The 27,952-nt window shown below is 39.8% G+C and overlaps 1 protein-coding gene across 10 annotated transcripts in view; it reads left to right on the forward strand.

Annotated features, from left to right (window-relative positions):
- The window catches only part of LOC311509477 (uncharacterized protein), a 107,613-nt gene that overhangs the window by 38,567 nt on the left and 41,094 nt on the right, over positions 1-27,952 (forward strand). For 9 of the 10 annotated variants that reach the window (XR_014699839.1, XM_084574709.1, XM_084574707.1 and 6 more), the window contains 8 exons: positions 8,112-8,516; positions 10,000-10,449; positions 12,191-12,595; positions 14,083-14,532; positions 15,100-15,504; positions 23,304-23,753; positions 25,084-25,533; positions 26,747-27,184. Coding sequence is in view for 9 of the 10 variants with exons in the window: in XM_084574709.1 (XP_084430835.1) it covers positions 8,112-8,516; positions 10,000-10,449; positions 12,191-12,595; positions 14,083-14,532; positions 15,100-15,504; positions 23,304-23,753; positions 25,084-25,533; positions 26,747-27,184 (3,453 nt within the window). In the remaining variant the exon portion in view is untranslated. The remainder of the gene's footprint in view (positions 1-8,111; positions 8,517-9,999; positions 10,450-12,190; positions 12,596-14,082; positions 14,533-15,099; positions 15,505-23,303; positions 23,754-25,083; positions 25,534-26,746; positions 27,185-27,952) is intronic. The other variant, XM_084574715.1, reaches the window with a different exon arrangement.

Below are 27,952 nucleotides of genomic sequence, written 5' to 3' on the forward strand. Positions count from 1 at the left end.
GCCCACCACGGCTCCTCGGGGCCATGACCACCACGGGCCGACTCCTGTGGGGCAGGCCGCCCGCAGGAGTTGTATGTTATATTTTGTGCTGGTGTTTTTAGTAAAGGGGTGATCAAGAAAGCAATTAATCATGTTTAAAGCTTGAAATGCTTTATTAACAATAAACACATTCTCTTATAAAGTGCAGTTAATTAAATCTTAAATGAAATGTGTAGCAATTAACTTTTTAACAAAATTTATTTATTTATTTATTTGTTAACTGTTAATCTATTAGTATTTGTTTTTTTAAGTGGCCATATCTATAATATTTATATTGGCTAATACAACTGTATATTAAATTAATGATCATTCATTCGACTCAACATCATAAACCACACATGTCAAACTGAAGGAGGACCATAACTGTATCAGGCAAGATAATATTTTCTATCTATCAGAACTGACCCGCAGGTATTTTGCGTGCGTCAGGTGGATACGTCATTCAGCTCCTCCTCCCAACTTTATAGAGAGCCGAAGTCCCGCCCCTTCTACTTCCGGGCCATGGGACCTATCTTTCGAAAAAATATGAACGGCAGTCTATGGCGAAAGATAAATTATTTTCTGGTCCCGATCGACTTGTGCCTTGGATTATACATATGTTGTTTTTCAGAATAAAAAATGATTTTACATGTCAAGAATGTCACAGTTTGTTGCAAGATAGTTCAGTAAAACGCTATGGAAAATACGTAATTAAACGAACTACAAGTCCCGCATGCTGGCGCGTACAGAACCGACCAAAACTCCCTTCGTGTAACTACAGCTCTCGACATGACCCGATTTATAATGATTTTCACCTCGTTTGATGCTTCTGCCTTCGTCCTGGAAGAAGACGGTAAAGCTCAACAAGGAGACAGCCATAGTTCTCTAGTGACGTATTGTTCGAGACGAGAGATGTAGTTCACTGAGCGATCTCATACAAAACCTAATGTTGCTCAGCTTATTTACGTCAAATAATTTATCTCTTGACGTGAAAAATTATCTTTTAAATTCACACACATCATATGTGAAATTCATGCCACAATTCGAACGGGACCAAAAAATAATTATGAACTCTCCATAGACTGCCGTTCATATTTTTTCGAAAGATAGGTCCCATGACCCGGAAGTAGAGGGGCAGGACTTCGGCTCTCTATAGGCTTATGTCTCACTTCCTGCTTCCGGAACGCGGCGTAGGGAAATAGAACTTCCGGTCGTTGCTAGTAACGCTACTGTAACGATAACAACAATGGCAGCCTCCACCCGCAGTTGTTCTTGTAGTGTAATAATAATAATAATTCTCAGCTAACGTACAACTAACTCAACTAACAACTAACGTAACAACTTCACGTAGTGACCTGGAGCTTCTCTGACATGCTAGCGACATTTACATGTACAGCTGCTAGCTAACTACGCTACCAATCTTGGGGCTCGTCAGGCAAGGTTTCGGAGCCACTGAGAAACTAAATATGTATTCCCACCAATGATAAATAAAACAAAATTCGATTAATTAAAAAGGATGTTTTATCTGACACATGTATTACACTTATCTCTGCTCTATAAATACACTTGACTTTGATATTCAAGCTAGCTAACGTTAACGAAGATGAGTCAGCGTAATTGAAAATGAATTTCTCCCAGAAGAACTTGTATCCCTTCCTAAGTTTGGACGTTTCTACTTGAGAGTGTTCATTTACAATCCGAACCATGTCGTCGTGGGTGACTTCAGGCAAGTTACGGAGAGACTTGGTCCAGTGGTATTTATCGGCCTCCGCCATTGTAAAAAGCTAACCGGAAGTGTCGTCTCCCCACTCAGAGACGTTGCGTGACATAGGCCTATTGACAAACTCGTCAGTCTCACGGTTGCCTTGGCAACCGCTCAGCGTATCGGTACGGTAGCGCTTCAGAGCACTAAATACTAAAATATGTTAACGGAGATCCTGACACTAGAGGTGTGCGATACCGCTAGATTTGGTATCGATCCGATACCAAGTAAATACAGGGTGAGTATCGCCGATACCGATATCGATACTTTTGACAAATTAAGGTGGATGCACCGTCAATCTAACTCTGAATGAATTTTCATGACATTTTAAGTGTTTTTGTGATTTGCCTTTTGGATTATTAGTCAGTTAAAATCCAGTACAGAACTTGGGCAAAGTTTATAAGTAAATAGAAAATACTTTATTATCACAATAAGTTTTTGTTCAGAAACAACACAAAATGATCACTTAAAAAATTCCATCTGCTTATACAAGTTTGTTGTGTTACCACTATATCTTAAAGCCTTTTTACAAATAGTACAACTTCCTATCGATTCATTTTCGGCCCGAAAATATAACCAAACAGCCCTATTCTTTCTCTCGTTGTGTGTAATGCGTTGCTGCTGGCCGGGTGTGGCTGGTAGCGGTGGGCGGTGATCGGTCACCTGGCGCCGCGGAGTCACGTGACAGCACACGCGAGGGGGAGGAGGAGCAAAATGAGCCTGCTCTGCTCTGACAGCAGCATTAAAGTGGAAATGAAGCAGTCAAATAAAACAGATGTCTATACTAGTTAAATATTTAAATATACCATAAATACAAATAAAGTCGGAAATATGACCCGTTACTCAGAAAAAAGCACAAACAAGTTGCATTAATTCTAATGTTTTCAGCCTGTGCGCCGCCATCTTTGTTTTCCGAAAATGATGACATCACGAGAATGGTTGGTGCAATATTCTATGTTGTTTACATAGCGGCTGTCATAGCCTCACAGTTAGCTTACTGCCTCAAATGGAAAACAAAATGGATATGGACATGGATATGAACGAGAGAGAGATGTATCTGAGCGCACAGGAAACAATCGGTGGTGCTTATGTGGGGGTTGTGTCCCTATTAGAGGATGGATACCCGACCCGAGCCCGACGGTACCCGATGGTACCCGACGTACCCGACGGTACCCGACGGGCCGGGCCGGGTTCGGACAGATATTTAGAAAGGATGCTCGGGTTCGGGTCGGGTTCGGTCACATCAGCGCGAAAAGGCATTGACCATTTAAATTTTAAAACTGCTTATTATGTAGGTAGCCAATGGGCCTGTTTCTAGTGATGGCCGTCTGACACCCGAGGCTCCGACACATGCGCTGTAGCTCATGAAGCAATTGTATTGAACCACTGTGCCGAGGCGTGGTTCGGTCACGTCACTAGTGACGTTTGAAGCACTTGAGTGACGTTCGAAGCAGTTCAAGTGCTTCCAACGCTTCAGCGGCAAACGAATCACCTGAGGGCTTCGGTTTGTCATGTGAATCACCTGGTGGGATCGAGCGTGTTCAGGGATATCTCGGATATCCTATCCCTATTTAGTGATGCTCATTTGAATGTTTCTTTGCAGAGTAGGTTGGTTCGTTGCTGTAGTTGGAGTTAGTTGCGTATATTGTGGAGATAGATCGTAGATTCCGAGAGAAATAGATGAATTACATGATAACACTAGATTGATAGATAGACATAGTTACATAGATAGTCATAAATAGCGTTATATATAGATAAGACAGAGAGAGAGAGAGATACAGATAAGATACAGATATATAGTCAGAAGTGCGTGTATAGTTTTGGTTGGGACAAATCACGTGTTTTGTGACGTATGAACCATTTCACTGCTTCATTCAGAAACCCTGTCACTGGTTTGGTTGTCTCGGTTCTTCGGGAGAGATCAGTTGAGTCTTCGAAGCAAATAATGACTGAGTCAAGAGAGATTTGGTTTGACACTGTTGCATTCAGTACAAATATTTTGTAACACTACTAAACCCATGACACAGAGAGCAAAAGAAAATAGTTGATGTAAGCGCTGAAACATAAACATTAGTGCAAATTAGCGAAGGTTCATAGAGTGTAGTAGTGACGTAATCAAAATGGTCCACTGAGAATAGCGCTTCACTGATGAGGTTCGTGGTACACTGTGAAAGCACCGGTCTTTCGTTAGTAAAACAAGGGTTCGAGTCCCATTTGTTCTCTATTATTTATTTTATTGTTATATATATATAATTTTCTTATAATAAACTTTAAACCACATATCCATGTAATGCAGTCGAATAGGAATGTGCATGGCAAATCAAGTCCCATACAAGCATGAACCAGTATGACACGTCTCCATTGCACTACATTTTATTGTCCACTAGATGTCCTAATAGAGCACTGTGTCACTGAAGCTTCGAGTAATGAACCTTTTTTTGAATCACGTGTCGAGGCTTCAACAAAGCCTCGACTGGCCATCACTAGTTGTTTCACTTGATACAAAGGTTCGTTTCGTCGGGCTGGGGTCGGGCTCGGACATAAATATCTTAATGCCTGTCGGGCTCGGGTCAGGTTCGGTTACTGCTCTGTCTGACACGGGCCGGGCTCGGACAGAAAAATGCGGCCCGATCCGCACTCTAGTCCCTATGTCCACTGACATGGAGAGTGTCTGCTGCCAAGAAATGAATGTGGAACATCTCATCCAAAATAACAGATGTATCACGTCCAATCCGACGTGCCAAATGCTGTCATTAGAGCGAGAGGTGTTGGAGGTCGCAATGCTGTCGCTGAGGGACATCCGAGCCGAAACACTGGAGCGCGTGAAAATGAACTAATTTACCGCTCTCTTTTACCCGATAGAATTCGTTTGAACAGCCAGGGGCAATACAAAATGACCCCCCTGTTCTTTTTCCAAGATCTGCCATGTTTATTTGACAGTTAGCGACAAAGCTAGTAGGAAGGTAATGGCTAAAACATCCACAAACAAACGCTAACCATTCTGATGACGTAGCGCCTGAATTTTTAAAACATGGCCGCGCCCTAGTGGCGAAAGTCGTTATCTACATGTCATTTTCCAGTGAAACTACTTGAATTTCAGCTTTAATGAAAATCCATGTATTTCCAAAAATGAAAAAGCAACCAAAAAATTATCACATTTCTCATTGCTTCATTTCCACTTTAAGCCAAATCAGTGTATTCTTTGTACCAGTATGTAGATTATAGTCATGTGAAACATTTTTTTCAGGTTGAAACAGAACAAATTAATGAAGGTTATGTAGTCAAACAAATGATTCATAATGACAACGTTTGTAGACATTTCCGAATTTAAATAACTCCAAGGTATAAGGTCAATGACATTAAAGTAAAGCAAGTACACTCCTAAATTTATTATACTTAGGAATCCATCAAACTAGATTTCAGAGGTTTCAGATTAGGTGACATTGATTAGAGAGGTCTCAGTGAGTGACAGGTGAAACTTTATTATTTAAACCTCAGACATCAGTGGTCTGTTTTTCTCTTTGCTGCTGGAGTGTGTGGTGCCATCATGTCAGGATCTAAATACCACAGCTGTCTAAAGATAACATGAGAAAAAAAACTAATGTTTACCACTGAATATACACAGACCAGGTGTTTTAGAATAATGAGCTCTGGACTGATGAATCAAAGACAAAGTTGTTTGTCCACAGTAACAGTGGATGTGTTTGGTGCAGATCAAAAAATATTTTTAGGAGAAGAACCTCTTAACATCTGTATAGCATGTTGGTAGAAATATTGCGGCTTGTGGTTGCTTCAATACTTCAGGTTCTGGATAGCTTGTAGTCACTGATAAAACTATGAAATCTGCATCATATCTGAGAGTGTTCAAACATATTGTCAGGGATCCCTGTATCTTTTGGTTAGGTTCTTGGTTCTTTGGTTGGAGTTGTCAAAGCTTACATATATATCTGTTACGTCCCTAGGTGTGTCCAGGGGAAAATCAGGGACAAACACAATACAAACAATGCTGGAGTCAGGTGTAACAAAATTTATTGAAATACAAAAGATGACTAAACAAAAATCTCCTCAAAAACAAAAACAGTGGGGAAGATTTGGACCACGTGGTTGTGCCAAATAAATGAAAGCAATAAAACAAAACTAGGCCTGGCTAACACTCTGCCATATAGAAAAGAACAAACAAAAAGGGCCTGACTATCTTTTCTAGTAAAAGAACGTTATCAGAACTACACAGGTGGCACCAACCAATAATCCTAGTGTGTATAACAAAGGAATCCTACGTGGTGGAGTGTAAAGGGTACCCCAATCTTACCTCTGGTCCGCACCTTCCACCACAACTGAAATAAATCAAACAGAAAGGGTCCACACGTCTCAATACCACGGTAGGACAGAAAACAAAAGACCGATCGAGCCGAGCAACAAGCAAAGGACAGATTTTGAACCATGAGGTTCTCAAACAAGCTGCAAGCAGTACACACAACTGGCATGCAGCAGCAAATCAGGTGCAAGTGAAGTAGAGACGAGGAGCCTGTAGCTGGAGCCTTATGAAGGAGGTCCTGTGGTGGCAGTTGGATCAACCAACCAATCAGCAGGCTCTGACAGACATCCCAGGTGGAATCACTTGCAGCCTCACCAGTAATCACCTGAACACACAGGGGAGGGGGAGAGAGAGAGAGAGAAAAAAACCAAGAAAAACACACTGCCCCCGTCTGGCACGTAACAATATCCAAATGAATCGCTGAATGAATCCTGGTCAAAAGTTAGAACAAGAAGGTGTGTAAATTTGGACAGTTACACAAAACACTTACAAGAAGATATTTTTCAACTTCTAGTACCAAGGTAGTACTTATTTTTTCCACAGTAGAATATTACATCTATTGATATTTTTATTGAAGTCTTGTGGTGGATTAAAGTAAACCATCATTATCTATGGGCTCATCTGTAAAGAGGATGAAATGTTTGTTTGTTCGTTCAGATATGTCAAAAAGACCTGACTGTGAACATGACTGTATCTGTGTTACCACCATGGTGGACTGACAACCTGTCCAAGGTGTTGTCTACCTCTTACCCAGTACCATCTAGAATAGAGTCCAGCTACACCAGTAAAGTGGTTATAGGTGATGAATGGGTGGATGATAAAAGAAGGTATAGCTGCAGACACGTAATCCCTCAGAAACACTGAAATGACATACCGTAATTTCCGGACTATAAGCCGCTACTTTTGTCACTTGCTTTGGAATCTGCGGCTTATACAACGAATTATGGATTCTTACAGCTAACGGTCACCAGGGGCGCACTATCATGGAAGCGCAGGAGCGAGACAGACAGTAAGCGCCAGGTAACGAGAGCAAAACTAACCAAGTGAGCCCAAATGCTGTACGAGAGCTGCTTTTAACTTAAAGGCGATCGATCTGGCTGACTTTTCTGGTATAGTAGGCTGGTTATTTTGATACAGTAAACGGCCGTGTTACTGCGCCTTTACTGCTGTGTTAGCTGTTTTCGAAAAAGATGCTGGTTATTTTGTTGAGCAGCCGGGTTACTGCACTTTTGCTGCCGTGTTACAGGCAAGCACTTTTAAAAACGAATTAAATTTAGCCATTTAACGTTATTGCCTCGTCAAGCGTTGTAAGCTTTGTTTTTTGTTATACTGCACTACTACGGTACTATGACTGCAGGAAGTGCGCTAGGAGCGCACCGTTGTATTATTTGTACACTGCACGAATGCTGTTTGTAATGTCAAAGATGTGAAAGTTTGATCGTTGATTGATTGAAAGATTTATTGTGTTTCTCAAATGTAAAATGGGACGCTTTGCGTTTCCAAACAGTCATTTCTGTCCCGACAATCCCCTCCGTGGTAGAAGAAACCCTTACGGTAATTAAACAACACCAGCGGTTTTTCGGGTGCGGCTTATATGGAACAATCTGTATTTTCCCAAGAATTTAGCTGGTGCGCTTATAGTCAGGTGCCCCTTATAGTCCGGAAATTACGGTATAAACAGATAATACAAGAGCAGCTTTTGAAGAACTCTATCATATTCTACCTTTTGTTTTTCCCAGAACAATAGCAAATATACTCTTCTTATTTAAATTCCATTGAGAAAAACTTTAAATTACCTGAATTTGTCTTGTTTGTAAAGGTTTTTAATTCTTTATGTTGGAAGTATTGCTCCAGTATAGAAAATGACAGTATTTTATCAGCCTGTGCTTTGTTCATTTCTTAAATTGAATATCCATCATGTTGGTAACCAAGTCTGACTTGAACGCTGTCCATTTTATGAGCCAACAACATTCTTGGGTTTGGTTTAAAATGCCTTTTTTTTATCTTTGATTTCAGTTTTGATCCTCAGACATTAGAACCTTCGGAGGAAACCAGGTTCTTTTGGAATCTGTTCTGTGCAGCAGCAGAGAGAGAACATCAGACAGGAGAGAAGATAGTGGAGCTGTTATCATCAGTGTGCACATACAAAACATTCCCTGTTAAAGAGAAATGGTGTGATTTCCTCCTGCACCTGTACTCTTACAAGACTGAGTCAGGTCTGAGTCTCCTTCCATCATTACAGTCAGTTTTCCAGTCTCCTACAGTCTGGTCCATAAACCTCTCAGAGAGAAAGACCTCCATCCTCCTGGAAGTGCTGAAACTCCAATCAGAGAAGAAACCAGTGAAGCTGACAGGCTGCTCACATGAAGAGAGTGAAGTGAGGAGTTTCCTGCAGTGTCTGCCTTATATCTCACAGCTCAGGTAAATGAATTGTTCTTTATATGATCAACTCTACAGAAGAAGAGATGTGCTCTGAAAAGAAGTTGTGTAAATATTTGAAGCTCCAATAATTCTAACATCATTGTTCTATTTGAAATATTCCTGTGATATTTCTTTGTCATCATTAATATATTTCCTCATTGTGACTTTCTCCACATGGACTCATCTTTCAGTTATATTTCCTCTCTGGTCTGTTTCAGAGGTTAAACATTGTTCTCTTTACACCACTATATTTATTGGACTGCTTTAGTTGCTTGTTGTCTTGAAGTCTCAGATTTTCTATCCATCTATGATCAGTTTATCAAACTGAGTCTTTATTATAGATTCGACAAGCCAAAAGGAGATGAACTAAAGTAGTTGATATTAGTTTTAAAATGCTCTTATTAGATTTAGATGGTTGGTGTCATGATTCTTAGTTGATTGTTGATTTAAAATCAGTTGTGTCTTCAATCAGTAGAAAGGTTCAGTATTTCAGTCTCTTCCTCCAGAACATTGTGTCAAAGCATTCAGTCATGTTTTTAGTCACTGAACAGAAATATGAAGCAGTTGATGGAACTGAATGAAGGTCACTGTGTGACTGAAGCAATGAAGCAGAGACAAGAATGTTAGTTGATGTTTTTACTTTAAATCCAGTTTGGAAACACGTGACAGTCTTCTGTCTGTATGAGAATAATGAAGTGATGTGAAGAAGAAGAAGAAGATTGAAGCTCAGTGACAACAACACAGACATGTTAATACCTCCTGATAGAAACATAATAAGACTTGAGACAAGAGTGGAGAAACATGCAGTTAAAGCTGGTGTTGACTGTTGTGATGAGCTTCAAATCAAACATGTCAGCTATAAATCAAATATTAGTCCTCAGATAAAACAGGTAGCAGCTCTTTCAGGTGAATTTAACAGCACTTCAACAACTAAATGAATTAGTTCCATTTAGCTGCCTTTGAAACTTGAGACTGGAGTGAACTTTACTGAGCATGAGGACAACTCTAGCAGCTCTATAGTGAACAACAGATGAAGAGTTCAGACTCCAAGGAGTCATCATCACTTTGTGTCTCCACCTGCAGATGTAGTGGATCATAACTGTGATTTCCACGTGTGTCATATGAGGATGAAGGTGAAGCAACTACTGTCCATGATATGGACTGTAGAGTTAGTTGATCCACTCTGTATATTTCTATATTGTTTCTATCTAGTGTTTTACTCTCTACATTCATCCAGCAAATCAAATGACAGAGACCATTCAATCAGTTTGCAGTGATTTCAGACTCAGGATTAGTGTTTGTGTTGTGAGTCAGTAACAGTCTAAAAACAATGTTGAGCTGCTCTGATGAAAGATGTGTTTAAAATGTCATTTCATTATATACAGGACAGACATGTACAAGATGGAGTCCATCAGTAGTGTGTGGTTGTATTTATGCAGCTGACATCAAATCATCACTAAATGTTTCCTTCTTATTGTTCCAGGTTTGATCCTCAGAGTTCAGATCTTCATCAACAAACCAGGTTCTTGTTGAATCTGTTCTGTGCAGCAGCAGAGAGAGAACATCAGACAGGAGAGAAGATAGTGGAGCTGTTATCATCAGTGTGCACATATGAAACATTCCCTTTAAATGAACGATACATTTATGATGATGATGTTGATAAGAAATATCCTTTTAACTTCCTCCTGGATCTGTTCTCCCATGTGAAGGACTATGAGACTAAATCAGGACTGAGTCTCCTTTCATCATTACAGTCAGTTTTCCAGTCTCCTACAGTCTGGTCCATAAACCTCTCAGAGAGAAAGACCTCCATCCTCCTGGAAGTGCTGAAACTCCAATCAGAGAAGAAACCAGTGAAGCTGAGAGGCTGCTCACATGGAGAGAGTGAAGTGAGGAGTTTCCTGCAGAGTCTGCCTTATATCTCACAGCTCAGGTAAAATATTAGGATTTTCATTTTGTACTTATTATATGGCGCAGCCTGTTTTGCATCATGTTCCTGTTTTTAACATAAAAGGCCATGTGGATTAAAAAAAACAAAAACATAAATCATAAGCATAGTAATATTAGTATCAGTAATAATAAAGTAAGTGAAATGTAGCATTAAGCCAAATCAGTGTATTCTTTGTACTAGTATGTAGATTATAGTCATGTGAAACATCCTATCAAGAAACATTTTCTCCAGGTTGAAACAGAACAAATTAATGAAGGTTATGTAGTCGAACAAATGATTCATAATGACAACGTTTGTAGACATTTCATAATTTAAATAACTCCAAGATGTAAGGTCAGTGACATTAAAGTAAAGCAAGTACCCACCTGCATTTATTATACTTAGGAATCCATCAAACTAGATTTCAGAGGTTTCAGATTAGGTGACATTGATTAGGGAGGTCTCAGTGAGTGACAGGTGAAACTTTATTATTTAAACCTCAGACATCAGTGGTCTGTTTTTCTCTTTGCTGCTGGAGTGTGTGGTGCCATCATGTCAGGATCTAAATACCACAGCTGTCTAAAGATAACATGAGAAAAAAACTAATGTTTACCACTGAATATACACAGACCAGGTGTTTTAGAATAATGAGCTCTGGACTGATGAATCAAAGACAAAGTTGTTTGTCCACAGTAACAGTGGATGTGTTTGGTGCAGATCAAAAAATATTTTTAGGAGAAGAACCTCTTAACATCTGTATAGCATGTTGGTAGAAATATTGCGGCTTGTGGTTGCTTCAATACTTCAGGTTCTGGATAGCTTGTAGTCACTGATAAAACTATGAAATCTGCATCATATCTGAGAGTGTTCAAACATATTGTCAGGGATCCCTGTATCTTTTGGTTAGGTTCTTGGTTCTTTGGTTGGAGTTGTCAAAGCTTACATATATATCCAAATGAATCGTTGAATGAATCCTGGTCAAAGGTTTGAACAAGAAGGTGTGAGAATTTGGACAGTTACACAAAACACTTACAAGAAGATATTTTTCAACTTCTAGTACCAAGGTAGTACTTATTTTTTCCACAGTAGAATATTACATCTATTGATATTTTTATTGTGGTGGATTAAAGTAAACCATCATTATCTATGGGCTCATCTGTAAAGAGGATGAAATGTTTGTTTGTTCAGATATGTCAAAAAGACCTGACTGTGAACATGACCGTATCTGTGTTACCACCATGGTGGACTGACAACCTGTCCAAGGTGTTGTCTACCTCTTACCCAGTACCATCTACAATAGAGTCCAGCTACACCAGTAAAGTGGTTATAGGTGATGAATGGGTGGATGATAAAAGAAGGTATAGCTGCAGACACGTAATCCCTCAGAAACACTGAAATGACATATATACAGATAATACAAGAGCAGCTTTTGAAGAACACTATCATATTCTACCTCTTGTTTTTCCCAGAACAATAGCAAATATACTCTTCTTATTTAAATTCCATTGAGAAAAACTTTAGATTACCTGAATTTGTCTTGTTTGTAAAGGTTTTTAATTCTTTATGTTGGAAGTATTGCTCCAGTATAGAAAATGACAGTATTTTATCAGCCTGTGCTTTGTTCATTTCTTAAATTGAATATCCATCATGTTGGTAACCAAGTCTGACTTGAACGCTGTCCATTTTATGAGCCAACAACATTCTTGGGTTTGGTTTAAAATGCCTTTTTTATCTTTGATTTCAGTTTTGAGCCTCAGACATTAGAACCTTCAGAAGAAACCAGGTTCTTTTGGAATCTGCTCTGTGCAGCAGCAGAGAGAGAACATCAGACAGGAGAGAAGATAGTGGAGCTGTTATCATCAGTGTGCAGATACAAAACATTCCCTGTTAAAGAGAAATGGGGTGATTTCCTCCTGGACCTGTACTCTTACAAGACTGAAACAGGTCAGAGTCTCCTTCCATCATTACAGTCAGTTTTCCAGTCTCCTACAGTCTGGTCCATAAACCTCTCAGAGAGAAAGACCTCCATCCTCCTGGAAGTGCTGAAACTCCAATCAGAGAAGAAACCAATGGAGCTGACAGGCTGCTCACATGAAGAGAGTGAAGTGAGGAGTTTCCTGCAGTGTCTGCCTTATATCTCACATCTCAGGTAAATGAATTGTTCTTTACATGATCAACTCTACAGAAGAAGAGATGTGCTCTGAAAAGAAGTTGTGTAAATATTTGAAGCTCCATTAATTCTAACATAATTCTTCTAAATATTCCTGTGATATTTCTTTGTCATCACTAATATATTTCCTCATTGTGACTTTCTCCACATGGATTCATCTTTCAGTTCTATTTCCTCTCTGGTCTCTTTCAGAGGTTAAACATTGTTCTCTTTACACCACTATATTTATTGGACTGTTTTAGTTGCTTGTTGTCTTGAAGTCTGAGATTTTCTATCCATCTATGATCAGTTTATCAAACTGAGTCTTTATTATAGATTCAACAAGCTGACAGGAGATGAACTGAAGTAGTTGATATTAGTTTTAAAATGCTCTTATTAGATTTAGATGGTTGGTGTCATGATTCTTAGTTGATTGTTGATTTAAAATCAGTTGTGTCTTCAATCAGTAGAAAGGTTCAGTATTTCAGTCTCTTCCTCCAGAACATTGTGTCAAAGCACTCAGTCATGTTTTTAGTCACTGAACAGAAATATGAACCAGTTGATGGAACTGAATGAAGGTCACTGTGTGACTGAAGCAATGAAGCAGAGACAAGAATGTTAGTTGATGTTTTTACTTTAAATCCAGTTCGGAAACACGTGACAGTCTTCTGTCTGTAGGAGAATAATGAAGTGATGTGAAGAAGAAGAAGAAGAAGATTGAAGCTCAGTGACAACAACACAGACATGTTAATACCTCCTGATAGAAACATAACAAGACATGAGACAAGAATGGAGAAACATGCAGTTAAAGCTGGTGTTGACTGTTGAATATGTGATGAGCTTCAAATCAAACATGTCAGCTATAAATCAAATATTAGTGCTCAGATAAAACAGGTAGCAGCTCTTTCAGGTGAATTTAACAGCACTTCAACAACTAAATGAATTAGTTCCATTTAGCTGCCTTTTAAACTTGAGACTGGAGTGAACTTTACTGAGCATGAGGACAACTCTAGCAGCTCTATAGTGAACAACAGATGAAGAGTTCAGACTCCAAGGAGTCATCATCACTTTGTGTCTCCACCTGCAGATGTAGTGGATCATAACTGTAATTTCCACGTGTGTCATATGAGGATGAAGGTGAAGCAACTACTGTCCATGATATTGACTGTAGAGTTAGTTGATCCACTCTGTATATTTCTATATTGTTTCTATCTAGTGTTTTACTCTCTACATTCATCCAGCAAATCAAATGACAGAGACTATTCAATCAGTTTGCAGTGATTTCAGACTCAGGATTAGTGTTTGTGTTGTGAGTCAGTAACAGTCTAAAAACAATGTTGAGCTGCTCTGATGAAAGATGTGTTTAAAATGTCATTTCATTCTATACAGGACAGACATGTACAAGATGGAGTCCATCAGTAGTGTGTGGTTGTATTTATGCAGCTGACATCAAATCATCACTAAATGTTTCCTTCTTATTGTTCCAGCTTTGATGTTTGGAGTTTAGATCCTCATGAAGAAACCAGGTTCTTGTTGAATCTGTTCTGTGCAGCAGCAGAGAGAGAACATCAGACAGGAGAGAACATAGTGGAGCTGTTATCATCAGTGTGCACATATCAAACATTCCCTTTAAACTGGAGATACATGAATGATGATGACGGTATAGAATATCAGAGTAACTTCCTGCTGGATCTGTTCTCCCATGTGAAGGACTATGAGACTAAATCAGGTCTTAGTCTCCTTCCATCATTACAGTCAGTTTTCCAGTCAGCTCCTACAGTCTGGTCCATAAACCTCTCAGAGATAAAGACCTCCATCCTCCTGGAAGTGCTGAAACTCCAATCAGAGAAGAAACCAGTGAAGCTGACAGGCTGCTCACATGAAGAGAGTGAAGTGAGGAGTTTCCTGCAGTGTCTGCCTTATATCTCACAGCTCAGGTAAAACATTTTATATCAGCATCATAGTAGATATGTATGGGCTTTTGTTAAGGCAGTAGATTTGACAATAATATTAGTGCTCCCTCATAGAAACATACAGTATATACTTCTTCTCCAGTTAGTCGAGACAGCAGGGGCAGCAGGAGAGTCACACTCTGACTCTAACACAGGAATATAATTTAGAGAGGGGCAGACAGTTGAGGCAGGAGGCATACCATGTTTGTGGTCCCCAGACTTTTATCAGAATGCACAGACCTTGTTAAAATTAAGCTAAATGAAAAACCACTTCATCAGTGAAAACTAATGCCTTCTAATATAACAGATTGACACTAAAACCCCCTTCACTCTAATATATGCAGTATAATTCCCATTAGGCCTGTAATACAATAAAATGCTACTGGCCCAGTCCTTCTGTCAAATTTTATAACCCAGTGCGGCCCTTGAGCCAGAAAGTTTGCCCACCTCTGCTCTACACCATTCAAATATAATACGATGTTTCAGACAGAGTTGTTAGGTCTGTTGAACTGAAATCAATGCATCATGAGTTTTTAATCCTTTTGATTTCAGTTTTGATCCTCAGTCATCAGTACCTACAGAAGAAACCAGGTTCTTTGTGAATCTGCTCTGTGCAGCAGCAGAGAGAGAACATCAGACAGGAGAGAAGATGGTGGAGCTGTTATCATCAGTATGCACATACAAGACATTTCTTGTTAAAGATAAATGGGGTGATTTCCTCCTGGACCTGTACTCTTACAAGACTGAAACAGGTCTGAGCATCCTTCCATCATTACAGTCAGTTTTCCAGTCTCCTACAGTCTGGTCCATAAACCTCTCAGAGAGAAAGACCTCCATCCTCCTGGAAGTGCTGAAACTCCAATCAGAGAAGAAACCAGTGGAGCTGAGAGGCTGCTCACATGAAGACAGTGAAGTGAGGAGTTTCCTGCAGTGTCTGCCTTATATCTCACAGCTCAGGTAAATCATTATGATTTTCATTTTGTACTTGATAACATTAAACGCCACAAGGATGAAAAAGCTGAATACTTAAATAATAATGATAGCAATATTAGTATTACTAATAATGAAGTAAATGAAAAGTAGCATAAAGCACAATCAGTATGTTCTTTGTACCCCTATGTAGATTCTATGTGATACATTGTATCCTATTTGAAACAGTGCCAATGAATATACAACTGAAATTCTGTTGTCATTTCATAATTTAATTAAGTGGACGAAAATTACTTTAAGATAAAAAAAAGTACCCTCCTACATCGCTCATGCTTAGGAATCCATCAAATTAGAATCATATGTTCCAGATTAGGTGTTATTGATTAAAGCATTCTCATTGAGTGACAGGTCAGGTGAAACTTTATTATTTAAACCTCTGACATTAATGGTCTCTTTTTCTTTTTGCTCTCTTTACTACGGTGGCTGAGAGGTGCAAACCAACATTACAAAATGTGAAACACTTTTACAAAGCTTGAGACAAATTTACATTTTAGAAAACAAATTAACAAGACGCGAAACACTTTTACAATTCCCAAAACAAGTTTATGGCGGCACAGTGCCGAAGTGGTTAGCACTGATGTCTCACAGCAAGAAGGTCCCGGGTTCGAATCCATGGACCGACTGGTTCATTTCTGTGTGGAGTTTGCATGTTCTGTGTCTGCATGGGTTCTCTCCTTCCAAAGACAAAGACACCAATTAGGTTAAGTGGTGATTCTGAACTGGCCGTAGGTGTGCATGTGAGTGTGAATGGTTGTCTGTCTCTCTCAGGGTTCCCACGCGTCCTGGAAAACCTGGAAAATGATTGACCAATTTTCCAGTCATGGAAAACATATGGAAAATGAGAAAAAAGGTCAAATGTCCTGGAAATTATTAAGTTATCCTGGAAAATTATTTATCCTCCCCCTGCCTTGTGAGCGAATGCAAATGGGTTAAAAGTTAAGCACATGCATGTCTCCTGGCCAACATAAGGCACAAAGCTTCTCTGCTTCTAGCCAGCGCAGCGCCCCACGTGACACTACCAGCAAATCAAATTTGATTTTGTCGCTAGCTTTAGCAGAGAATTTCTGGCTTTAGCGACTTTTCAGACCCCGCGCCTAGAGACAAAACTCAGGACTACGGTAAATTGAAAAGTGCCAGTGTCACTAGTATTGGTCCGCCAGTGTGAGGTTTTTCTCTTCCACGGCCACAGGCTCCTCTCTGTCCTCCACTGAGTGACAGGCGGAGGAGCAGAGGAAAGTTATTAGTGGGCGTGTCGTTCACCGAGTTAAGCGAGGATTATGCTTCCGCGTAGTGATCACGCAATGGTCACGCAATGGCCACGCAGTTGCTTGGACGCAGTCGTGAGACCGTGATGGTTCTGCGTGGGGTTTACGTGTCGAAATGCAATTCAATGCCACACCGGTAGAGGGCAGAGAGACAGAGAGACTGGCGTTGGAGCTCCAAATTATTCAAGCAGAGGAAGAAATACTTCTATTGCAAATTAGGGCACGACAAAGGAGACAACAGCGGAGGTGGTCTGTACGCCCTTTGAACGTACCCAGGCAGAGGACCGGCGAATATGGTGTTTATGAGTGGAAACCGGAAAAGCGGTCTCCAGCTGATGTAGTTAGCGGACCAATCACAGCCAATGCCGCTGCGTTGCTGCTGCGTTGCTGCTGCGTCGTCTCGACGCGCGTCGAGGATTTTTGGGAGGTGCACGTCTGGCCCTTGCGTAGGACGTACGGGGGTCCGCAAGGACGTAATAGGTCCGTACGCCCCCTCGCGCTGTGTCAACGCGGAAGCATAATTTATGCTTTAGCTGTGCGCAGAGCCATAGAGAGAGAGTTGCGACACTCTTTGATGTCGCCGCTATGGCTGTCACGTGGTTCATGTAAACCCAATTAGTTCCAAAACATGCGCTGGCTGTCATGTTCTTCTATGGGACAGACAGCAGCGATTGCATTATTGAACGGTAAATATAAAATAAAACACACACCCAAGTACTTTTTCAGCTGTTATTACATTATTGCATTTTTGTTAATGTCAGTTTTGCATTTGGAGAGGCAGGGTGACAACGAAAAACTTACTTAGATAAGTTTTAGGCTACATGGAGAGAAAAGCTTAGTGTTCATGTTCGCATGGGCAGTAGCACTGGCTTCAGAGGCTCTAACTTAACTTTTCCATATCATTCATCTGATGGTAGATGTCTCATGATATTCATTTGAGCACAACTGGGCTGTATTAGGCTATTGAGTCCCGTGATTTTGCTTATAAATTCCGATTCAGCTATTAGCCTACCTTCGTGATATCGCAAAGAGGTCTGCCATGGCGGTCCGTTCAGAATTCGCCTAGAAGCTAGCTCACTTCTTCTGATGAGTGGCCACCCCCAGGACCACAACGCCAAACTCGCCAGTCCTAAAATTCCCGTCATTCCTAATTAAATAACCCTCGCTCAAATCACGAGTCACGACAATGCCTTGACATACGGGATAGCAATCTATCAGCATCTCATCAAGCATCCGCAAGTAGCGCTGGGCAAATTGTACACTAGCCAAGTGAACATGGAACAGGAACAGTACAACAAATTAAGTACAGCCAACACGTCACATAATGAAAAGTTAGTATATCCCAAAATTCAATCAAATAAAAGTTGCTATAAAGGTGGTAGCGATTCATTACCGAACTACCTTCACAGCAGGGGAAGTCGCACTGGCTAATTAGCAGGCTAGCAGGCAATGCTAGAAAATTGGTTGAAACAACCAAGATAAAATATAAATAATTACGCTGTGCATATACAAATGAAGACCAGTATAAGCATCGCAAAGGGCCTCTGACACAATATAGACAGTTGACAATTCAAAAGAGGTCGATATTTCAGCAGCTTAGCTCTGGAACAACTCAACTCGCAACAATGTAAATGAATGAGGTCGAACGCCCAAATGACAGTGTTTGGAACTAATCCGACTTTCAAATCCCGGAAGTAGGCGGTTAAAAGCGCCGCCATTTTTTACAACGGAGGTCTATGGGAGTGTCGCAACTCTCTCTCTCGATGGCACTGGCTGTGCGCAGTGAGATTAAACATATTTCTGATTTCAACAGAGCGGGAGCTTCGAGGTAATTAACGGTTAATGGAGCATGTTTCACTCAGCATTTCACCCTTGTTTCATTGTCTGACAATAGAAACAGAAAATAAGTGAATGAAAACAACTGTTGTATTTAAATACGATGCACAGATAGATGGGGAGAAGAAATGAGAGAGATTAACGAGTTTTCATCATGTAAACTTAAGATCGTTAATTTCCAAAGAAAGTAGTTGAAAGTCAACAGTGTGAGATGTGCACAGACACCACAGGGAATAGGGGCACCCTTAGAAAAGTAGGCACTGAAAACTTAAAGTAGCCTACCCTATTACATGTTCATTTGAACTGCTGGCATTTTTTATTTCCACTGTTAGCATAAATGAATGTGATTTAAAATGGCTAAATTGGCATTACAGCTACCAATCAGTCAATTTGACGTTAAATAAAAAGTATTGCATATTAAGGCACACATTATTTACACAGGTATGGATACAGGGTGGCTGGGGATGAGAAAATAAAGTGCAGTGTGTGTGTTAAACAACAAAAAATGGACAGTAATAGACAGTTTCAAATGTTATTATTTATATTACTTATATTATTTTTCACAGATAAATTACAGCCATAGACTGCACATCAAATGTCTGACTAATAAACATAGAAACAATCTAGGTAAATGCAAGTTACAACTGTAGAAAAAAAAAGAACATTTCCAAAGAATGAGCGGGACAGGGGAATGTATTAGTGTATGACATGATAACTTGTCTCTGTAGCAGCTGAAAATGTCCTGGAAAAGTCCTGGAAAATAATTTCAGATTAGGAGTGGGAACCCTGTCTCTGTGTTAGCCCTGTGATCGACTGGAGACCTGCCTAGGGTGTACCCTGCCTCTCGCCCGATGACAGCTGGGATAGGCTCCAGCAGACCCCGCGACCCTTAACAGGAATAAGTGGTTACAGAACATGTTTTAGATCCACGATTCTCAAACTGTGGTCTGTTTATGAATAATGAAAAAACAAACAAAATATAAAAATGTAATAAATATTCGTTACTTAGCTTTATTTTTTTATTCATATGCTTCCCACTTTGAATAATGAAGCTGTGGGTGACAAATTCAGCTTAGGGTGCACTGAATTGCGGCCATGGCAAGGCAAGGCAAGGCAAGGCATTTTTATTTATATAGCGCATTTCATACCAAGAGGCAACTCAATGTGCTTTACATAAAAACAGAACAAATTAGAACACACAGTTAAAAGCAAGAACAAAGAACAAGAAAAAAAAAATGGTCCCGTTCTCCGTGCCGCAGTCAGTCCTCGGTCACATGGGAATGAGCACACATGACAAAAAATAGCGAACGATCACGAAAAACAAATCCACATTGCGCGCCACAAAACGCCACAAAACGTGCAAAACATCACTCGATCTCTGTCCATCTTGAGTCACCATGAACTCCATCAACAACACCAACAACTCGTATTGACCGCTCCCGTTATTACTTCCTGTTCAACCCCAGAGTTGGTACATTCCCTTTCCAGTTGATGGTTGATGTTTGTAAATTTGTTTTGGGAATTGCAAAAATGTTTTGCGTCTTGTTAATTTGTTTTCTAAAATGTAAATTTGTCTCAGGCTTTGTAAAAGTGTTTCACATTTTGTAATGTTGGTTTGCACCTCCCTGCCACTGTACTGTACTACTGAAGGGTAAAAACTAAAGTTTGTCCATGAATATACACAGACCAGGCATTTTGGAAGAATGAGCTCTGGACAGATGAATCAAAGAGTTTTGTCCACGGTAACATAGACATTGTAGTCATTGATGAAACTATGAAATCTGCATCATTTTGTTTGTGTGTTCATACATAATGTCAGGAGTCCCGGTATGTTTTGGTTCTGTTTACTTTTTAGTTTGGTGAGGACAGTGTTTTTCAACCACTGTGCCGTGGCACACTAGTGTGCTGTGAGAGATCGTCAGGTGTGCCGTGGGAAATTATTCAATTTCACTTAATTGATCTAAAAAACATTTTTTGAAAACAAATTAATTATTATCTGCAAATAATATACCATTGTCGAGTGTCTGTGTATATATATATATATAAGACTTTTTTCTTTGTGTTTATTTGATTCCTATTCAAGACACTTTGACAAGAATGACTTTATATTGTTAATATAGGCTACAGAGTTTATTTTTTTTTAACATTTTTGGTTGGTGGTGTGCCTTGTGATTTCTTCAATGAAAAAAAAATGTACCTTGGCTCAAAAAAGGTTGAAAAACACTGGGTTAGGACACATTGTTCTGTCTGAAAGTTGAACTGGAAGGTGACCTTTCAACAGGATAATGTTTCAAAGGACAGCAACAAAAAGAATGATTCAAAAAGAAACCATGGAAGATGATGGAATGGACGAGACAAAGTCTAAATTTAAATCCAAATGAATTCTTCACTTTAAACCAGGAGTCCATTCAAGAAAACCCTCAAACATCTTCCAGCTGAAGGAATTTTACTGGAAGAGCTGTTAACAGTTTGAGCAAGTTGATGTCACATTAGTGAACAGTTACACAAAAAAACTTACAAGAAACTGTTTTTGATAAATTGGTCAATATCAGCTTCTAGTGCCACGGTTGTACTTATTATTTTCATCAGTAGATTATTACATCTGTTTAGGATTTTATTGAATAAATAATTGAAGAAAATATTTTTTCTTGAGGTCTCGTTAAAGTAAACCATTGTAATATGTGTGTTCATTTTTTAAGAGTTCTGTTTATCCAGATATTGCTAAAAAAAAAAAAAATAAAAGTCTGACTGTGAACATACACTATATTACCAAAAGTATTCGCTCACCTGCCTTTACTCATTCTATGAACTGAAGTGCCATCCCATTCCTAACTCATAGAATTCAATATGATGTCGGTCCACCTTTTGCAGCTATTACAGCTTCAACTCTTCTGGGAAGACTGTCCACAAGGTTGAGGAGAGTGTTTATAGGAATTTTTGACCATTCTTCCAAAAGCGCATTGGTGAGGTCACACACTGATGTTGGTCGAGAAGGCCTGGCTCTCAGTCTCCGCTCTAATTCATCCCAAAGGTGTTCTATCGGGTTCAGGTCAGGACTCTGTGCAGGCCAGTCAAGTTCATCCACACCAGACTCTGTCATCCACGTCTTTATGGACCTTGCTTTGTGCACTGGTGCACAGTCATGTTGGAAGAGGAAGGGGCCCGCTCCAAACTGTTCCCACAAGGTTGGGAGCATGGAATTGTCCAAAATGTTTTGGTATCCTGAAGCATTCAATGTTCCTTTCACTGGAACTAAGGGGCCAAGCCCAGCTCCTGAAAAACAACCCCATACCATAATTCCTCCTCCACCAAATTTCACAGTTGGCACAATGCAATCTGAAATGTACCGTTCTCCTGGCAACCTCCAAACCCAGACTCGTCCATCAGATTGCCAGATGGTAAAGCGTGATTCATCACTCCAGAGAACGCGTCTCCACTGCTCTAGAGGCCAGTGGCGGCGTGCTTTACACCATTGCATCCGACGCCTTGCATTGCACTTGGTGATGTGTGGCTTGGCTGCAGCTGCTCGGCCATGGAAACCCATTCCATGAAGCTCTCTGCGTACTGTACTTGGGCTAATCTGAAGGTCACATGAAGTTTGTAGCTCTGTAGCAATTGACTGTGCAGAAAGTCGGCGACCTCTTTGCACTATGCGCTTCAGCATCCGCTGACCCCTCTCCGTCACTTTACGTGGCCTACCACTTCGTGGCTGAGTTGCTGTTTTTCCCAAACGCTTCCATTTTGTTATAATAGAGCTGACAGTTGACTGTGGAATATTTAGGAGCGAGGAAATTTCACGACTGGATTTGTTGCACAAGTGGCATCCTATGACAGTTCCACGCTGGAATTCACTGAGCTCCTGAGAGCGGCCCATTCTTTCACAAATGTCTTGTTTCACAGTCTGCATGCCTGAGTGCTTGAATTTATACACCTGGGGCCAGGCCAAGTGATTAGAACACCTGATTCTGATCATTTGAATGGGTGAGCGAATACTTTTGGTAATATAGTGTAGCTGTAAGTGTGTTAACACTATGATGGACTGACAACCTGTCCAAGGTGTTGTCTACCTCTTACCCAGTACCATCTAGAATAGAGTCCAGCTCCACCAGTAAAGTGGCTCTAAGTGATGAATGATAACAGAGGGTATAGTTATACCTATCGATGCTCAAACCCCTTTACAGTCACAACGTCACATTACAGACTTCTTCAGACAAGCATACACACATTCAGACAGGCCTGAGTGGAAATACATTTAACGGAAATACACTCATTTGACAAAACATTAGGTACACTAGTGAATGCATTCTAATGTAACAGGCCTGCACTAAATCCTCTTTTGTGACTGTTCTAATGTTCAGTTGATCTTGAAAAAGTGTCAGAAGGACTTTGTGAGCTTTGTTTAGGATGTAGTTTGTGGCTTTGTAGTTTGTGAATTTAAAGATCTTTCAATACTAATTTGTAGAGAGACCGTTTACCATTTAGTCCATGATGTTTTTTAGTTATTTGAAGTGTGTTAGTGTTACTTTAGTTTTGAAATCACTGTCTTTATCAGCCCATTTATCATACCAAATGTTGTACACTGTCCATTTTATCAACAGACAATATTCTTAGGATTTGTTTTAAATCAAATGTTGTTGTTTTTTTTTTTAATCTTTGTGATTTTAGCTTTCATCCTCAGTCATCAGAACCTTCAGAAGAAACCAGGTTCTTGATGCATCTGTTCTGTGCAGCAGCAGAGAGAGAACATCAGACAGGAGAGAAGATAGTGGAGCTGTTATCATCAGTGTGCAGCTACGAAACATTCCCTTTAAATAAGAAATATATGGATGATGATGATGATAAGACATATCAGAATAACTTCCTGCTGGATCTGTTCTCCCATGTGAAGGACTATGAGACTAAATCAGGTCTGAGTCTCCTTCCATCATTACAGTCAGTTTTCCAGTCAGCTCCTACAGACTGGTTCATAAACCTCTCAGAGAGAAAGACCTCCATCCTCCTGGAAGTGCTGAAACTCCAATCAGAGAAGAAACCAGTGGAGCTGAGAGGCTGCTCACATGAAGAGAGTGAAGTGAGGAGTTTCCTGCAGTGTCTGCCTTATATCTCACAGCTCAGGTAAATGAATTGTTCTTTACATGATCAACTCTACAGAAGAAGAGATGTGCTCTGAAAAGAAGTTGTGTAAATATTTGAAGCTCCATTAATTCTAACATCATTCTTCTAAATATTCTTATAAATAAGTCTCAGATTTTCTATCCATCTATGATCAGTTTATCAAACTGAGTCTTTATTATAGATTCAACAAGCCAACAGGAGATGAACTAAAGTAGTTGATATTAGTTTTAAAATGCTCTTATTAGATTTAGATGGTTGGTGTCATGATTCTTAGTTGATTGTTGATTTAAAATCAGTTGTGTCTTCAATCAGTAGAAAGGTTCAGTATTTCAGTCTCTTCCTCCAGAACATTGTGTCAAAGCACTCAGTCATGTTTTTAGTCCACTGAACAGAAATATGAACCAGTTGATGGAACTGAATGAAGGTCACTGTGTGACTGAAGCAATGAAGCAGAGACAAGAATGTTAGTTGATGTTTTTACTTTAAATCCAGTTTGGAAACACGTGACAGTCTTCTGTCTGTAGGAGAATAATGAAGTGATGTGAAGAAGAAGAAGAAGATTGAAGCTCAGTGACAACAACACAGACATGTTAATACCTCCTGATAGAAACATAACAAGACTTGAGACAAGAATGGAGAAACATGCAGTTAAAGCTGGTGTTGACTGTTGAATATGTGATGAGCTTCAAATCAAACATGTCAGCTATAAATCAAATATTAGTGCTCAGATAAAACAGGTAGCAGCTCTTTCAGGTGAATTTAACAGCACTTCAACAACTAAATGAATTAGTTCCATTTAGCTGCCTTTTAAACTTGAGACTGGAGTGAACTTTACTGAGCATGAGGACAACTCTAGCAGCTCTATAGTGAACAACAGATGAAGAGTTCAGACTCCAAGGAGTCATCATCACTTTGTGTCTCCACCTGCAGATGTAGTGGAACATAACGGTGATTTCCACGTGTGTCATATGAGGATGAAGGTGAAGCAACTACTGTCCATGATATGGACTGTAGAGTTAGTTGATCCACTCTGTATATTTCTATATTGTTTCTATCTAGTGTTTTACTCTCTACATTCATCCAGCAAATCAAATGACAGAGACCATTCAATCAGTTTGCAGTGATTTCAGACTCAGGATTAGTGTTTGTGTTGTGAGTCAGTAACAGTCTAAAAACAATGTTGAGCTGCTCTGATGAAAGATGTGTTTAAAATGTCATTTCATTATATACAGGACAGACATGTACAAGATGGAGTCCATCAGTAGTGTGTGGTTGTATTTATGCAGCTGACATCAAATCATCACTAAATGTTTTCTTCTTAATGTTCCAGGTTTGTTCCTCAGAGTTCACATCTTCATCAACAAGCCAGGTTCTTGTTGAATCTGTTCTGTGCAGCAGCAGAGAGAGAACATCAGACAGGAAAGAAGATAGTGGAGCTGTTATCATCAGTGTGCACATATCAAACATTCCCTTTAAACTGGAGATACATGAATGATGATGACGGTATAGAATATCAGAGTAACTTCCTGCTGGATCTGTTCTCCCATGTGAAGGACTATGAGACTAAATCAGGTCTGAGTCTCCTTCCATCATTGCAGTCAGTTTTCCAGTCAGCTCCTACAGTCTGGTCCATAAACCTCTCAAAGAGAAAGACCTCCATCCTCCTGGAAGTGCTGAAACTCCAATCAGAGAAGAAACCAGTGAAGCTGAGAGGCTGCTCACATGAAGAGAGTGAAGTGAGGAGTTTCCTGCAGTGTCTGCCTTATATCTCACAGCTCAGGTAAATGAATTGTTCTTTACATGATCAACTCTACAGAAGAAGAGATGTGCTCTGAAAAGAAGTTGTGTAAATATTTGAAGCTCCATTAATTCTAACATCATTGTTCTATTTTGAAATATTCCTGTAATATTTCTGTAACCCTGCTGAAATACCCACCCACAAAAATAATACTGAACTAGATGATCCAAAGCGATCATAAAGGGGTTGATGCCAACGGCAGACTGGCGTACGGGGACACCGGGCATTTCCCCGGTAGGCCGGGCCATGAGAAAAAGAAAAAGATGGGGGGGAAAAAAGTGTATCGCATCGACCAACAGTGTTGTGGTCCGCTGGGGGGCTGGGTCGGGCGGCTGTTGTTGTGATAGGCTATACCTGTCTTCAGTATCACTGCCAATGCTGATAGCCAATCACATTTCGTCCATGTGGGTAAGTCCCACCCATTTCCTCAGGCTGTTGCAGCTGTCACTTGACAATCACACTGTGCTAACGGTGCAAGACAGCTTTGGTGGATTGAGAGCCAGCGCTGTCTATTTTTAAATAACATTTTTATTGAAATGGGCTCATTGTTGTAATTATGTTGCCCTCTAGTGGTTTACTCATGGTATAGACAGTCAGTGTCATTCAGTTCTAACAGCCTGGCAAATTGGTCGGCCAAATTTTATTGTATCAATGACCTGTTTGCATAAAAATCAGTACATGCTGTAAAATCACTATACTACTGGAATGATTTTACTGTAGGCTACTTAAGGGTTCAGGTTAATGATTACTGTATGATTACGGTCCAAAACAACATCAAATGCAGTTTTTTTCATCAAGGTATGGAACATAACTGTGATTTCCACGTGTGTCATATGAGGATGAAGGTGAAGCAACTACTGTCCATGATATGGACTGCAGAGTTAGTTGATCCACTCTGTATATTTCTATATTGTTTGTATCTAGTGTTTTACTCTCTACATTCATCCAGCAAATCAAATGACAGAGACCATTCAATCAGTTTGCAGTGATTTCAGACTCAGGATTAGTGTTTGTGTTGTGAGTCAGTAACAGTCTAAAAACAATGTTGAGCTGCTCTGATGAAAGATGTGTTTAAAATGTCATTTCATTCTATACAGGACAGACATGTACAAGATGGAGTCCATCAGTAGTGTGTGGTTGTATTTATGCAGCTGACATCAAATCATCACTAAATGTTTCCTTTTTATTGTTCCAGGTTTGATCCTCAGAGTTCAGATCTTCATCAACAAACCAGGTTCTTGTTGAATCTGTTCTGTGCAGCAGCAGAGAGAGAACATCAGACAGGAGAGAAGATAGTGGAGCTGTTATCATCAGTGTTAAACAGGAATGGATTCCCGCTTAATTACATATACATGGATTCTAAATATCGTTGTAACTTCCTGCTGGATCTGTTCTCCCATGTGAAGGACTATGAGACTAAATCAGGTCTGAGTCTCCTTCCATCATTACAGTCAGTTTTCCAGTCAGCTCCTACAGCCTGGTCCATAAACCTCTCAGAGAGAAAGACCTCCATCCTCCTGGAAGTGCTGAAACTCCAATCAGAGAAGAAACCAGTGGAGCTGACAGGCTGCTCACATGAAGAGAGTGAAGTGAGGAGTTTCCTGCAGTGTCTGCCTTATATCTCACAGCTCAGGTAAATGAATTGTTCTTTACAAGATCAACTCTACAGAAGAAGAGATGTGCTCTGAAAAGAAGTTGTGTAAATATTTGAAGCTCCATTAATTCTAACATCATTGTTCTAAATATTCCTGTGATATTTCTTTGTCATCACTAATATATTTTCTCATTGTGACTTTCTCCACATGGACTCATCTTTCAGTTCTATTTCCTCTCTGGTCTGTTTCAGAGGTTAAACATTGTTCTTTTTACACCACTATATTTATTGGACTGTTTTAATTGCTTGTTGTCTTCAAGTCTCAGATTTTCTATCCATCTATGATCAGTTTATCAAAGTGAGTCTTTATTATAGATTCAACAAGCCAACAGGAGATGAACTAAAGTAGTTGATATTAGTTTTAAAATGCTCTTATTAGATTTAGATGGTTGGTGTCATGATCCTTAGTTGATTGTTGATTTAAAATCAGTTGTGTCTTCAATCAGTAGAAAGGTTCAGTATTTCAGTCTCTTCCTCCAGAACATTGTGTCAAAGCACTCAGTCATGTTTTTAGTCCACTGAACAGAAATATGAAGCAGTTGATGGAACTGAATGAAGGTCACTGTGTGACTGAAGCAATGAAGCAGAGACAAGAATGTTAGTTGATGTTTTTACTTTAAATCCAGTTCGGAAACACGTGACAGTCTTCTGTCTGTAGGAGAGTAATGAAGTGATGTGAAGAAGAAGAAGAAGATTGAAGCTCAGTGACAACAACACAGACATGTTAATACCTCCTGATAGAAACAT

This window comes from Chelon labrosus (genome assembly GCF_963514085.1).
Source record: "Chelon labrosus genome assembly, chromosome: 24".
NCBI classification, from domain to species: Eukaryota; Metazoa; Chordata; class Actinopteri; order Mugiliformes; family Mugilidae; genus Chelon; species Chelon labrosus.